The 16,208-nt window shown below is 43.6% G+C and overlaps 1 protein-coding gene across 1 annotated transcript in view; it reads right to left on the reverse strand.

Moving 5' to 3' along the window:
* The window catches only part of DNAH6 (dynein axonemal heavy chain 6), a 717,942-nt gene that overhangs the window by 628,113 nt on the left and 73,621 nt on the right, over positions 1–16,208 (reverse strand). Inside the window, exon 9 of the mRNA XM_077275462.1 lies at positions 8,161–8,329. Coding sequence (XP_077131577.1) covers positions 8,161–8,329 — 169 coding nt within the window. The remainder of the gene's footprint in view (positions 1–8,160; positions 8,330–16,208) is intronic.

Consider the following 16,208-nt stretch of genomic DNA (forward strand, 5'->3'; position numbering starts at 1 on the left):
GCAGCCCTGGTCAGGTGTATCTGCTGATTGCAGTTCTGACTGGGGTATTTAGGCGTGCAGGATTCATTTGTCCTTGCCAGTTGTCAATTGTTCTTGGGAGGTTATGGACCTCTGCCTGGTTCCTCCTGCCTTTCTGCCAAATCAGCAAAGAAAAGTGTCTGGGTTTTTTTTCCTGTGGCACACATGCAGTGTGCTTCACAATTCAGTGATATTCTTTGTGTTTTCTAGTCTAGCTTCGATTGTGTCAGTATTTTCTCAGTCTTGTTGGATTCTCTGGAGTGGCAGATATACATTCCATGTCTTTAGTTAGATTGTGGAACTTTTTGTATTATCTGCTGTGGATATTTTTGGAAGGGTTTTAATACTGACCGCCTAGTAATCTGTCCTATCCTTTCCTATTTAGCTAGAGTGGCCTCTTTTGCTAAATCTTGTTTCTACCTGCGTGTGTCTATTCTTCTCCTACTCACAGTCATTATTCGTGGGGGGCTGCCTATCCTTTGGGTGTCTGCTCTGAGGCAAGGTAGCATTCCTATTTCCCTCTATAGGGGTATTTAGTCCTCCGGCTGTGTCGAGGTGTCTAGGTTCGTGTTAGGCACACCCCACGGCTACTTCTAGTTGCGGTGTTAGTTCAAGATTGCAGTCAGTACAGGTTCCACCGACTCCAGAGAAAGTTTCATGCGGCTCCAAGGTCACCGGATCATAACAGTACAACTGGCCAATAATGAGTTAAATGCATCTCAGAAGAAGGGAAGAAAGGTGTTGAGCCATTTTTTTTTCTGCAGTCTGTTTTGTCTTTTTTTCCCTCTTTATCTATGGGTGGCTGAGGAGTCTTGTGCCAGCATGGATGTTCAGGAATTAGCTTCTCGTGTAGATCAGCTTGCTGCTAGGGTACAGGGTATTTCTGATTATATTGTTCAGACTCCTGCTTTAGAGCCGAAGATTCCTACCCCTGATTTGTTTTTTGGTGATAGGTCCAAATTTTTGGGTTTTAAAAACAATTGTAAACTGTTTTTTGCTCTGAGACCGCGATCCTCCGTTGATTCTATTCAGCAGGTTAAAATTGTCATCTCCCTGCTGCGTGGCGATCCTCAGGATTGGGCATTTTCCCTGGAATCTGGGAATCCTGCCTTGCTTAATGTAGATTCCTTTTTTCAGGCTTTAGGATTATTATATGATGAACCGAATTCTGTGGATCAAGCGGAGAAAACCTTGTTGGCCCTGTCTCAGGGTCAAGAGGCGGCAGAATTGTATTGTCAGAAATTTAGAAAATGGTCTGTGTTGACTAAATGGAATGATGATGCTTTGGCGGCAATTTTCAGAAAAGGTCTTTCTGAATCCATTAAAGATGTTATGGTGGGGTTTCCCACGCCTTCCGGTCTGAGTGATTCTATGTCTCTGGCCATTCAGATTGATCGGCACTTGCGGGAGCGTCAAACTGTGCGCGCTGTGGCGTCGTCCTTAGAGCAAGGTCCTGAGCCAATGCAGTGTGATAGGATTTTGTCTAGAACGGAACGACAAGGATTCAGACGTCAGAATAGGTTGTGTTATTATTGTGGCGACGCTTCTCATGTCATTTCAGTCTGCCCTAAGTGGACAAAAAGGATCGCTAGTTCATTTACTATCAGTACTGTACAACCTAAATTTCTGTTATCGGTGTCCTTGATCTGCTCATTGTCATCATTTTCTGTCATGGCAATTGTGGATTCAGGCGCCGCCTTGAACTTAATGGATTTTGAGTTTGCCAGGCGTTGTGGTTTTCCCTTGCAGCCTTTGCAGAACCCTATCCCTTTAAGGGGGATTGATGCTACACCTTTGGCTAAAAATAAGCCCCAGTTTTGGACACAGATAACCATGCACATGGCACCAGCCCATCAGGAAGATGGTCGATTTCTGGTGTTGCATAATTTGCATGATGTTATCGTGCTGGGTTTTCTGTGGTTGCAGGTACATAATCCTGTGTTGGATTGGAAATCTATGTCTGTGACTAGTTGGGGTTGTCAGGGGGTTCATAATGATGTTCCTTTGATGTCAATCTCCTCTTCTTCCTCTTCTGAAATTCCAGAGTTTTTGTCTGATTTTCAGGATGTATTTGATGAGCCCAAGTCCAGTTCCCTTCCACCGCACAGGGACTGTGATTGTGCGATAGACTTGATTCCAGGCAGTAAGTTTCCTAAGGGCCGACTTTTCAACCTGTCTGTGCCTGAACATACCGCCATGCGGAGTTATGTTAAGGAGTCTTTGGAGAAAGGGCATATTCAGCCATCTTCTTCACCGTTGGGAGCGGGTTTTTTCTTTGTTGCTAAGAAGGATGGCTCCTTGAGACCTTGTATTGATTATCGCCTCTTGAATAAGATCACGGTCAAGTTTCAATACCCTTTACCTTTGCTTTCCGATTTGTTTGCTAGGATTAAGGGGGCTAGTTGGTTTACGAAGATTGACCTTCAGGGGGCATATAATCTTGTTCGTATTAAGCAGGGTGATTAATGGAAAACTGCGTTTAATACGCCCGAAGGACATTTTGAATACCTTGTGATGCCATTCGGGCTAACTAATGCTCCATCTGTTTTTCAATCCTTCATGCATGATATCTTCCGGACTTATATTGATAAATTCTTGATTGTATATTTGGACGATATTTTGATTTTTTCCGATGATTGGAAGTCTCATGTGGAACAGGTCAGGATGGTATTTCAGATCCTTCGTGACAATGCTTTGTTTGTGAAGGGGTCTAAGTGTCTCTTTGGGGTGCAGAAGGTTTCTTTTTTGGACTTTATTTTTTCTCCCTCATCTATGGAGATGGATCCTGTTAAGGTTCAGGCCATTCATGATTGGATTCAACCTACATCCGTGAAGAGCCTTCAGACATTTTTGGGTTTTGCAAATTTTTATCGCCGTTTCATTGCTAACTTCTCCAGCGTGGTTAAACCCTTGACTGATTTGAAGAAAAAAGGCGCTGCTGTGGGAATTGGTCCTCTGCGGCTGTCTCTGCCTTTCAGGAGCTTAAATGCCGATTTACTTCTGCTCCGGTGTTGCGCCAACCAGATGTTTCTCTTCCGTTTCAGGTTGAGGTTGACGCTTCTGAGATTGGGGCAGGGGCCGTTTTGTCTCAGAGGGATTCTGTTGGTTCTTTGATGAAACCGTGTGCCTTCTTCTCCCGCAAGTTTTCGCCTGCTGAATGCAATTATGATGTCGGCAATCGGGAGTTGTTAGCTATGAAGTGGGCGTTTGAGGAGTAGCGACATTGGCTTGAGGGAGCTAAGCACCGTATTGTGGTCCTGACTGATCATAAGAATTTGATTTACCTCGAGTCTGCCAAACGGCTGAGTCCTAGACAGGCTCGATGGTCCTTGTTTTTTTCCCGTTTTGATTTCGTGGTTTCGTATCTTCCAGGTTCTAAGAATATTAAGGCTGATGCCCTTTCTAGGAGTTTTTTGCCTGATTCTCCTGAGGTCCTTGAACCGGTCGGCATTCTGAAAGAAGGGGTGGTCCTTTCTGCCATTTCCCCTGATTTACGGTGAGTTCTTCAGGAATTTCAGGCTGATAGACCTGACCGCTGTCCTGTGGGGAAATTGTTTGTTCCTGACAGATGGACTAGTAGAGTGATTTCTGAGGTTCACTGTTCTGTGTTGGCTGGTCATCCTGGTATTTTTGGTACCAGAGATTTGGTTGGTAGGTCCTTTTGGTGGCCTTCGTTGTCACGTGATGTGCGTTCTTTTGTGCAGTCCTGTGGGACTTGTGCGCGGGCCAAGCCTTGTTGTTCCCGTGCTAGTGGGTTACTTTTGCCATTGCCGGTCCCTGAGAGGCCCTGGACGCATATTTCTATGGATTTTATTTCTGATCTTCCGGTTTCCCAGAGGATGTCGGTTATCTGGGTTGTTTGTGACCGGTTTTCTAAGATGGTTCATTTGGTGCCTTTGCCTAAATTGCCTTCCTCTTCAGAGTTGGTTCCGTTGTTTTTTCAGCATGTGGTTCGTTTGCATGGTATTCCGGAGAATATTGCGTCTGACAGAGGTTCCCAGTTTGTTTCTAGGTTTTGGCGGGCCTTTTGTGCTAGGCTGGGCATTGATTTGTCTTTTTCTTCTGCATTTCATCCTCAGACAAATGGCCAGACCGAGCGAACTAATCAGACTTTGGAGACTTATTTGAGATGCTTTGTGTCTGCCGATCAGGATGATTGGGTGGCCTTTTTGCCATTGGCAGAGTTTGCCCTTAATAATCGGGCTAGTTCGGCTACTTTGGTTTCGCCGTTTTTTTGTAATTTTGGTTTTCATCCTCGTTTTTCTTCTGGGCAGGTTGAGCCTTCCGACTGTCCTGGTGTGGATTCTGTGGTTGACAGGTTGCAGCAGATTTGGGCTCATGTGGTGGACAATTTGGTGTTGTCTCAGGAGGAGGCTCAACATTTTGCTAACCGTCGTCGGTGTGTTGGTTCCCGGCTTCAGGTTAGGGATTTGGTTTGGTTGTCTTCCCGTCATGTTCCTATGAAGGTCTCTTCCCCTAAGTTTAAGCCTCGGTTTATTGGTCCTTATAGGACTTCTGAAATTATTAATCCGGTGTCTTTTCAATTGGCGCTTCCGGCCTCTTTTGCTATCCATAATGTCTTCCATAGATCTTTATTGCGGAAATATGTGGTGCCCGTTGTTCCCTCTGTTGATCCTCCGGCCCCTGTTTTGGTTGATGGGGAGTTGGAGTATGTGGTTGAGAAGATTTTGGATTCTCGTTTTTCGAGGCGGAGGCTTCAGTACCTTGTCAAATGGAAGGGTTATGGCCAGGAGGATAATTCTTGGGTTTTTGCTTCTGATGTCCATGCTGCTGATTTGGTCCGTGCCTTTCATCTGGCTCGTCCTGATCGGCCGGGGGGCGCTGGTGAGGGTTCGGTGACCCCTCCTCAAGGGGGGGTACTGTTGTGAATTCTGCTTTTGGGCTCTCTCCGGTGGTTGTAGGTGGTAATGCAGTTGCCCCTGAGTTGAAGCCCTGGTCAGGTGTATCTGCTGATTGCAGTTCTGACTGGGGTATTTAGGCGTGCAGGATTCATTTCTCCTTGCCAGTTGTCAATTGTTCTTGGGAGGTTATGGACCTCTGCCTGGTTCCTCCTGCCTTTCTGCCAAATCAGCAAAGATAAGTGTCTGGGTTTTTTTTCCTGTGGCACACATGCAGTGTGCTTCACAATTCAGTGCTATTCTTTGTGTTTTCTTGTCCAGCTTCGATTGTGTCAGTATTTTCTCAGTCTTGTTGGATTCTCTGGAGTGGCAGATATACATTCCATGTTTTAGTTAGATTGTGGAAATTTTTGTATTATCTGCTGTGGATATTTTTGGAAGGGTTTTAATACTGACCGCCTAGTAATCTGTCCTAGTTTCATGCGGCTCCAAGGTCACCGGATCATAACACAAATCATCAAGATCTGCAGCTGGCAGCTATCTTACAAATTGCTGATCAATGAATTACTAGGTGTCCTTGATGGGAGAGAATGTTCTGCTATGCTGAATGCATTTGGCTACACAAATCATCAAGATCTTCTGCTGACAGCTACCTTTGCAATTGCTGACCAATGATTTACTAGGTGTCCTTAATGGATGAGAAGTCTGGAAACGCTACAGGCCATTGTAGTACATTTAGACCACGCAGACCGTTCACAGTTGCACAAGCAACATGTGGCCTGTTTGTGTGTAAAATGGCTCCTTGGACACTTTGGAGAAATGTCTGGGCCACTTGCTCCATGATTGATCCATTTTGTACAACACAAGGCCACATATTGCATGTGCTATGGTGAGCAGCCTATGTGGCCTAAACGTGCTACCATGGGATGCACCATGTTAGTCTACCCTCCCTTTCTACTGTTTGCTGGTGGACTTGCCAGGACCCGGGGTTAGGTAACTAATATTATGTTTATTTTTCATTTTAATAGTAATTCTAGCAGGACTGTGGGGGGCATCTTGCTGTGTTGAGACTATTGTGTAAGGTATCATTGTGTGGGGGACATTATACTGATTTATAGGGGAGCTACGGTAGCATAATTCTGTGTGAGGATTAACATGGTAGAGGGGCATCATTCAGTCTGGGGGAGATTACACTATAAAAGGTGGTTTTGGGGGAATTATCATACTGTGTGTACGATAGCTATGGGGACATCATACTATGCATAGGGGAGCTCAGGGTCCATCATATTGTGCATATGGGAGCAGTGGCGACATTATTTTGTACAGATGGGAGCTGTAGGGAAATCATACTATGTATAAGGGAGCTGGGGGTAAAGTGTGGGCACTGTTATTGAGCATGTGCAGAGGGCACTAAGAGGAGCATTGTTTTTGGACACTTTAGGTCCAGTAACGGGGACAACTGTGGCAGCAGAAGGCTCAGCATTGGAGTGATAGTAATATAAGGAATTTGGGCAGGTTGGGAATAGATGGAAACAGTGTAGAAAATGTGACATGTTGTGTGCTTTTTTGTAAACTCTGCACAAGAGTCCTGACTGGAAAAAGTTCTCAAGGTGGTCTGGGTGAGATGGAAAAGACAGGGAAATTGAACGCTCCATCAGAAAGAACGTCAGCTGTAAGTCATTATCTATAACTGTGCTGTGATTGTAAACATGTACGCAAACAGGGTTAATTAGTTCCGGGCCCACTCAAGTGTATTTTTCCTCCCCTGTGCTGTATTGCTATCTACACCTTTGACACAGTAATATTTTTGTGCTGCACTTCTTCTCTTGAAGAGATGATTTTCTTTTTTTGTTCTATCATTCACTTTTTTTATGATTTGAGCTGTAGTTTTTTTAAACACATACTGTATGCATGCATTACCTTACCAACCACTGTAATTAATCTGTTCACTGTATTTTACGGGTTGTTGCGATTACAGGGATATCAAATAGATCTGTGTTATTTATTGTTTTGTAATGAGTTTTTTTTAAGTGTATTAAAAAATCTAATTTTTTATCATTTTTTTTTCAGTTATTTTTTAGTAAATGTATAGGAATTTTTTTTTATTTTACCCTTACATACAGTTATGTAGAGATGTGGAAATTTTAAAGGTTATATCGGGGACTTTTTGAAAAACCAAAAATGTGTGTAAGCACTAACAGACAGTCGTTGCTACCTACTGGCATGTTGTGCCCGGCGCCATTCTTCCCCGGCACAAAGGGGTCATCGACCGTTACTGCCGGTGATTCAGCTGACTCAGCTGACATCACATTGACAGAGTGGCAGCTTTTTTTCAGCCATGCTCTGTCGACGGGGCGTGGCTTTCTACATCATTCTGATTGACAGTTAGCTCCTCCAGTTAGGCAGTGGGAATCCGTCTGTCAATCAGAATGACACTGAGGTCCTACCCCATCAACCACGGCTATCCCCTTTAATTAATTAAATGCTTTTTATTTACATTTGCTTTACTGAAACTTGTATATTGTATATCATTCCGATCAGCTCCTCCTGCTCTGTATCATACTACCCACATATCAGACACCATTTTCAATGTGAAAAGTTGTATTTATAAGATGATTCAGAGTTATCTCTGCCTTGAGATACAACTGTTCTTTCTGACTTTAGCTCTCAGTTTATATAACCAATACTTCTTTAATCTTAAATAATTATAAGGCCACATTTTTTAATCCAGTGCAATTTAAAATAGGTGCAGGTAGACAAAGATCTTTTTTATCATCACATTCATAACATGAAATCTAACCATACATAGCATTAACATACATTGCTGCAATCACCCTTAGCAACAAGAAAATAGGCAAGAAAATAATAATTTCTTATTTAAAAAGTGCATTATTTATCTAAGAAAGTGTAAACTATTTCCTAAGTGTGAATGGAAGATACTATAATCACACCTATTAAATATAAGCAGAAGTATACAGTATATGGAAAGAATAGAACCATATCACTAGCCAATGTATTGGCAATTGCTTTCAGTTAAAGAGCCTATAGTACTTAAATTGCATTTATGCTAAAGGATCTTTATCATCTATCCTTTGGATAGGTGACAACTTACTGATCGATGAGGTTCCATTACTGGGAACCCCAAACAATATGACAACTGGGCTCTATGATGGGTGTATTTGAAATAAACCCCTTTAATTTGATCTTTTCAGTGCATAGTTGCTTATAATTACTCTTTGATTCATATCACTTTATTCATGTAATTTATTTGAAATGGCTTTACCTGTGTACCTGCAGCTTCCTTCGAAACTTCAGTGTTCCAGGTCTGTATCACCTCATGAGATGGTGTACCTTTCAATTTTTCTAGCAGGTACTTCAGCAAGTAGGAGACTGAATTTACAGCCAAGACATGCATAGTGTTCACTATCAAGTAATCAGCCAGTCGAATAAAGCTTTGTAAGAAAAAAGGTAGTCATTATTTTGTAAATGAATTACAAATTCTGATTGAAAAATTATGTAAAAAGCTACCACTCAACCACTGAGGACTCTCAATTCGAAATATTTTTGTGAAAAGCTAAATCATTTTATGTATAACCAGAAACCCAGGGGAAAAAAACCACAAAATGGGCTTAAATGTCACCCAACATGGATCATAATCCTAATACTTATAGTCTATACCTTTTTTTCTCATTATCATCTATGCAAATTACCCAGAAAACAGCATTATTAAAATGTTCCTGTGCTTCTGTTTCTGGCGTTCATCAGCTGTCTAAAGGCCAAAGATCTAGAGATTTTTTTCACCAACCGTCACCCAATATATTATACTGTACCTACACTTCAGCATAGGAAAATGATGGCTGATGCCGACAATTCAAGCCTTATGGTACACTCAGTAACAATGCATTTAGATTTGTCGCTTTCATCCATCTTTATGAGCTTTAATCAATTATATTACAACGTTTTTTGGTGCTCGTTTACAGGCCCAATGAAAAATGAAGGGGACAGAACAATCATTAGTACAATCACTCTGTCCTGGAAGAAAATGTTAGTCTAGACCAGTGGTCCCCAACCTTTCTGACCTTGAGAGCCACATTCAGCTTAGAGAGAGGGTCGCGAGCCAAATTCAGCACTGAGAGAGGGTCGCTAGCCACATCCAGCTCCCACCTCCATCAAAGTAGTGTCAACCAAAGCCCCCATTACAGGTATAATGATAACCAAAGCTCTTCCACAGAAATCACTCCAGAGCAGTACACTGAGATCCAGGGGTATTCTCCCAACACACTGTCACATCCAGCTTTGAGCACCTCTTCTGTTGTGAATCCGCTTTTGGGCTCCCCTGGTGGTTGCTGGTGGTACTGGTGACTTGTGTGTCTTTGCTGTCTCAGTTCACCTGCTCCCATCAGTGTTTGGGAGTTTCCTATTTAGCCTTGCTCTCCAGTCATTTCCTTGCCGGTCATCATTGTAACCAGAGCCTTCGGTTGCATGTTCCTGCTACTAGTCTGCTGATCAGCTAAGTGGACTTTGTCCTTTTGTTTTGTATCTTTTGTCCAGTTTGCAGTTTTGTTATTCTCTGTAGCTGGAAGCTCTTGTGGGCTGAAATTGCCACTCCTGTGTCATGAGTTGACACAGGAGTCTTAAAGTAATTTCAGGATGGTTTTTTGATAGGGTTTTCAGTTGACCGTGAAGTCCTCTTTTGTATCCTTCTGCTATCTAGTAAGTGGACCTCTCTTTGCTAAATCTACCTTCATACTGTGTATGTCTTTTCCTCTAAACTCACCGTCATTACATGTGGGGGGCTGCTATCATCTTTTGGGGTATTTCCCTAGAGGTAAGCCAGGTCTGTTCCTTCCTCTACCAGGGGTAGTTAGTCCTCCGGCTGGCGCGTGGCATCTAGGGTTAATCAGGTATGCTCCCTGGCTACTATTAGTTGTGTGGTAGATTTAGCTCACGGTCAGCTCGAGATTCCATCACCCAGAGCTCGTCCGTTATCTTTGTGTTTTGATGTTTCCCTGCCATTGGGAATCATGACACTCTTCTATCAGGTAGTATAAACCTCCAGCGCACCATACCTAAAACATCTCTAAACCCCTAAGACCAGTAAATGTGCATCCAGATCTGCAATTCTGTGCAGGGCTACTCACAAAATTCACCATTTTGAGATGTGCTCTTTATACCTGTTTGCTAGACCTGGACCTAATGCATCAAGCTGGCAGAAAGTCGCGAGCCACAATTCATGGGGCCGCGAGCCACATGTGGCTCCCGAGCTACAGGTTGGGGAGCCCTGGTCTAGACCATGCATAGAGGCACTTGCCAGTGATAAGATGAAGCTAAATCATTAAGTGGAGTACTACTACATGCCCCTTCATTAAGGCTATGTTCACATGTTGAGTAATCATCCGTTAGAACGAATCCAGCAGCAATCGGATGACAAAAAAAAGTTGTGCAGACTGAACTTTTTTGTCCATTTTTAAAAACCTGATTTCAGCTTGATCCATTTTTTTAACATTGAAAACAGATCCTTTAATTAGCTATCCATTGATCGGCCATTGGAAACGGATCCGTGTTTTGTTTTCTGGATCAGTTTCAAATAGATGTTACTTGAAAGTTCACATCCAGTAGTACAGTATATGTTTTTTATTTTTCTACAAGCGGTAAGCAAAACCTGGATCTGTTTCAAATGGGAGAACAACAGATGGCTAACTAACTAATCTGTTTTCCATAGACTTCAATGCTAAAAAAATGGATATAGCTTCAAATTTTTTGCCAACAGCAGTAAACAAAATTACCAGTTCCAAAATATCAATGTACCCATGTACAGTAGCTATCGACTCATAATAATATGCAAAACAAGGAAAACCAGAGTCAAAATATATTAAAATTAAAAGGATTTTATTATTACAAAAAATTACAAAGAATACATTAACAATGTTTAATTTACAGTGAGTACGGAAAGTATTCATACCCCTTTACATTTTTCACTCTCGTTTCATTGCAGCCATTTGGTAAATTGAAAAAAGTTCACTTTTTTCTCATTAATTTACACTCTGCACCCCATCTTGACGGAAAAACATTTTTTGCAAATTTATTTAAAAAAAAACCTGAAATATCACATGGTTATAAGTATTCAGACCCTTTGCTCAGTATTGAGTAGAAGCACCTTTTGAGCTAGTACAGCCATGAGTCTTCTTGCGAATGATGCAACAAGTTTTGCACACCTGGATCTTGGGATCCTCTTCCATTCTTCCTTGCAGATCTTCTCCAGTTCCGTCAGGTTGGATGGTGAACGTTGGTGGACAGCCATTTTCAGGTTACTCCAGAGATGCCTAATTGGGTTTAGGTCAGGGCTCTGGCTGGGCCAGTCAAGAATGGTCACAGAGTTGTTCTGAAGCCACTCCTTTGTTATTTTAGCTGTGTGCTTGGGGTCATTATCTTGTTGAAAGGTGAACCTTCGGCCAAGTCTGAGGTCCAGAGCACTCTGGAAGAGGTTATCATCCAGGATATCTCTGTACTTGGCCGCATTCATATCTCCTTCAATGGCAACCAGTCATCCTGTCCCTGCAGCTGAATAACACCCCCATAGCATGATGCTGTCACCACCGTGTTGCACTGTCGGGTTTGTATTGAGAAGGTAATGAGCAGTGCCTGGTTTTCTCCACACATACCGCTTAGAATTATTACCAAAATGAGATCTTCGTCTCATCAGACCAGAGAATCTTATTTCTCATAGTCTGGGAGTCCTTCATGTGTTTTTTAGCAAACTCTATGTGGGCTTTCATATGTCTTGCATTGAGGAGAGGCTTCCATTGGGCCACTCTGCCATAAAGGCCCGACTGGTGGAGGGCTGCAGTGATAGTTGACTTTGTGGAACTTTCTCCCATCTCCCTACTGCATCTCTGGAGCTCAGCCACAGAGATCTTGGGATTCTTCTTTACCTCTCTCACCAAGGCTCTTCTCCCACAATTGCTCAGTTTGGCTGGACGGCCAGGTCTAGGAAGACTTCTGGTGGTCCCAAACTTCTTCCATTTAAGGATTATGGAGGCCATTGTCCTTTGACCTCATGATTCTCATTTAGTCTGACATGCACTGTGAGCTGTGAGGTCTTATATAGATAGGTGTGTGCCTTTCCAAATCAAGTCCTATCAGTTTAATTAAACACATCTGGACTTCAATGAAGGATTAGAGCCATCTCAAGGAGGATCACAAGGAAATGGACAGCATATGACTTAAATATGAGTGTCTGAGCAAAGGGTCTGAATACTTATGACCATGTGATATTTCAGTTTTTCTTTTTTTTTAAATTTGCAAAAATGTCTACATTTCTGTTTTTTTTTCAGTCAAGATGGGGTGCAGAGTGTACATTAATGAGAAAAAAAAGGAACTTTTTTAAATTTACCAAATGGCTGCAATGAAACAAAGAGCGAAAAATTTAAAGGGGTCTGAATACTTTCTGTACCCACTGTATATGGGTACAATAGAACTTGATCTGTAAGTGATAAATGAGGCAGGAGAATTGGTCAGGATATAGTGGCAAGACAACTCAACAGTTTTATCCAACACAATTCACAAAAGACATCAGCATCAATAGGTACTCATGTTCAATTATTGCTCTATGCAAAATGGTAATGGAAAGGTAATCAAATATGGGAGCAATGATGTAGTGTCCACTGTGAAATATCAGTAAGTTTATGTTCCATGCTATACATATAAAAGGAGTATAATCAATAAACAGAGTAATTATTCATTATATTTATGAATCCTGCCAACACTGCGACCACGTTCCCCAACGCGCGATTTGCGTCACTATCGCTTCCTCAAGGGGCCAACAGATTGCTGCTGGATCCATTCTAATGGATCATTATTGGACACGAGAACTGTTATGACCCCAGTGGACAGGGTCTCAGAGGAACGTGTAAGTCTGCAAGATACAAAAATCCAGCTCATAGGGCTGTGGTAACTGGGTTGACCAAATAGCTACTCCTAACGCCAACACTAGAAGTAGCCGGGGATCATGCCTACGGTGATCGCTAGATGACTCGCACCAGCCGGAGAATCTAACTACCCCTAGGAGAAGAAAACAAAGACCTCTCTTGCCTCCAGAGAAAGGGACCCCAAAGCAAGATACAAGCCCCCCACAAATAATAACGGTGAGGTAAGAGGAAATGACAAACACAGAAATGAACCAGGTTCAGCAAAGAGAGGCCAGCTTACTAATAGCAGAATATAGCAAGATAACTTATCTGGTCAACAAAAACCCTATAAAAATCCACGCTGGAGATTCAAGAACCCCCGAACCGTCTAACGGTCCGGGGGGAGAACACCAGCCCCCTAGAGCTTCCAGCAAAGGTCAGGATACAGATTGGAACAAGCTGGACAAAAATACCAAACAAAACAAAAGCAAAAAGCAAGGAAGCAGACTTAGCTAGAAATACAGGAACCAGGATCATAGGACAAGAGCACAACAGATTAGCTCTGATTTCAACGATGCCAGGCATTGAACTGAAGGTCCAGGGAGCTTATATAGCAACGCCCCTGAACTAACGGCCCAGGTGAGGATATAGGAAAAGACAGACGCTCCAAAGTCAAATCACTAATGACCACTAGAGGGAGCAAAAAGCAAAATCACAACAGTACCCCCCCCTTAGTGAGGGGTCACCGAACCCTCACCACGACCACCAGGGCGATCAGGATGAGCGGCATGAAAGGCACGAACTAAATCGGCCGCATGAACATCAGAGGCGACCACCCAGGAATTATCTTCCTGACCATAGCCCTTCCACTTGACCAGGTACTGAAGCCTCCGCCTGGAGAGATGAGAATCCAAGATCTTCTCCACCACGTACTCCAACTCGCCCTCAACCAACACCGGAGCAGGAGGCTCAGCAGAAGGAACCACAGGCACAACGTACCGCCGCAACAAGGACCTATGAAACACGTTGTGGATAGCAAACGACACAGGTAGATCCAGGCAAAAGGATACAGGATTAAGAATTTCCAATATCTTGTAAGGACCAATAAAACGAGGTTTAAATTTGGGAGAGGAAACCTTCATAGGAACAAAGCGGGAAGAAAGCCACACCAAATCCCCAACACGTAGTCGGGGACCCACACCGCGGCGGCGGTTGGCAAAGCGCTGAGCCCTCTCCTGTGACAACTTCAAGTTGTCCACCACAAGATTCCAGATCCGCTGCAACCTATCCACCACAGAATCCACCCCAGGGCAGTCAGAAGGTTCCACATGACCCGAAGAAAAACGAGGGTGGAAACCAGAGTTGCAGAAAAACGGCGAAACCAAGGTGGCGGAACTAGCCCGATTATTAAGGGCAAACTCAGCTAACGGCAAGAAGGTCACCCAATCGTCCTGATCAGCAGAGACAAAACACCTCAAATAAGCCTCCAAAGTCTGATTAGTTCGCTCCGTCTGTCCATTAGTCTGAGGATGGAAAGCAGACGAAAACGACAAGTCAATGCCCATCCTACTACAAAAGGATCGCCAGAATCTGGAAACGAACTGGGATCCTCTGTCTGACACAATATTCTCAGGGATGCCGTGCAAACGAACCACGTTCTGGAAAAACACAGGAACCAGATCGGAAGAGGAAGGCAGTTTAGGCAAAGGAACCAAATGGACCATCTTGGAGAAGCGATCACATATCACCCAGATAACAGACATGCCCTGAGACACCGGAAGATCAGAAATGAAATCCATGGAGATATGTGTCCAAGGTCTCTTAGGGACAGGCAAGGGCAAGAGCAACCCGCTGGCACGAGAACAGCAAGGCTTAGCTCGAGCACAAGTCCCACAGGACTGTACAAATGACCGCACATCCCTAGACAAGGAAGGCCACCAAAAGGATCTGGCCACCAGATCTCTGGTGCCAAAAATTCCTGGGTGACCTGCCAACACCGAGGAATGAACCTCGGAAATGACTCTGCTGGTCCACTTATCAGGCACAAACAGTCTGTCAGGTGGACAAGAATCAGGCCTATCAGCCTGAAATCTCTGCAACACACGTCGCAGATCAGGAGAAATAGCTGACAAGATAATACCATCCTTAAGAATACCAACAGGTTCAGCGACTCCAGGAGCATCAGGCACAAAGCTCCTGGAAAGAGCATCGGCCTTCACATTCTTTGAACCTGGTAAATACGAGACAACAAAGTCAAAACGGGAGAAAAACAATGACCAGCAGGCCTGTCTAGGATTCAGGCGTTTAGCAGACTCGAGATACATCAGATTTTTGTGATCAGTCAAGACCACCACACGATGCTTAGCACCCTCGAGCCAATGACGCCACTCCTCAAATGCCCATTTCATGGCCAACAACTCCCGATTGCCCACATCATAATTTCGCTCCGCAGGCGAAAACTTCCTAGAGAAAAAGGCGCAAGGTCTCATAACAGAGCAACCAGGGCCTCTCTGCGACAAAACGGCCCCTGCTCCAATCTCTGAAGCATCCACCTCAACTTGAAAGGGAAGCGAGACATCAGGCTGGCACAAAACAGGCGCCGAAGTAAACCGACGTTTCAACTCCTGGAAAGCCTCCACGGCAGCAGGAGCCCAATTAACCACATCGGAGCCCTTCTTGGTCATATCCGTCAAAGGTTTCACAATGCTAGAAAAGTTAGCGATAAAACGACGGTAGAAGTTAGCGAAACCCAAGAACTTCTGAAGACTCTTAACTGACGAGGGCTGAGTCCAATCAAGAATAGCTCGGACCTTGACTGGGTCCATCTCCACAGCAGAAGGGGAAAAAATGAACCCCAAAAAGGGAACCTTCTGTACACCAAAAAGACACTTTGAGCCCTTGACAAACAAAGAATTTTCACGCAAAATTTTAAAGACCATCCTGACCTGCTCCACATGCGAGTCCCAATTATCAGAAAAAACCAGAATATCATCCAGATAAACGATCAGAAATTTATCCAGATAGTTCCGGAAAATGTCATGCATAAAGGACTGAAAAACTGAAGGGGCATTAGAGAGCCCAAAAGGCATCACCAAGTACTCAAAATGACCTTCGGGCGTATTGAATGCGGTTTTCCATTCATCCCCTTGCTTAATGCGCACAAGGTTGTACGCACCACGAAGGTCTATCTTGGTAAACCACTTGGCACCTTTAATCCGGGCAAACAAGTCAGACAACAGCGGCAAAGGATACTGAAATTTGACAGTGATCTTATTTAAAAGCCGATAGTCAATACAAGGCCTCAAAGATCCGTCCTTTTTAGCCACAAAAAAGAATCCCGCACCAAGAGGGGAAGAAGACGGACGGATGTGTCCTTTCTCCAGAGACTCCTTGATATATGAACGCATAGCGGTATGTTCAGGTA

This window comes from Ranitomeya variabilis, chromosome 1 (assembly GCF_051348905.1).
Source record: "Ranitomeya variabilis isolate aRanVar5 chromosome 1, aRanVar5.hap1, whole genome shotgun sequence".
Lineage (NCBI taxonomy): Eukaryota > Metazoa > Chordata > Amphibia > Anura > Dendrobatidae > Ranitomeya > Ranitomeya variabilis.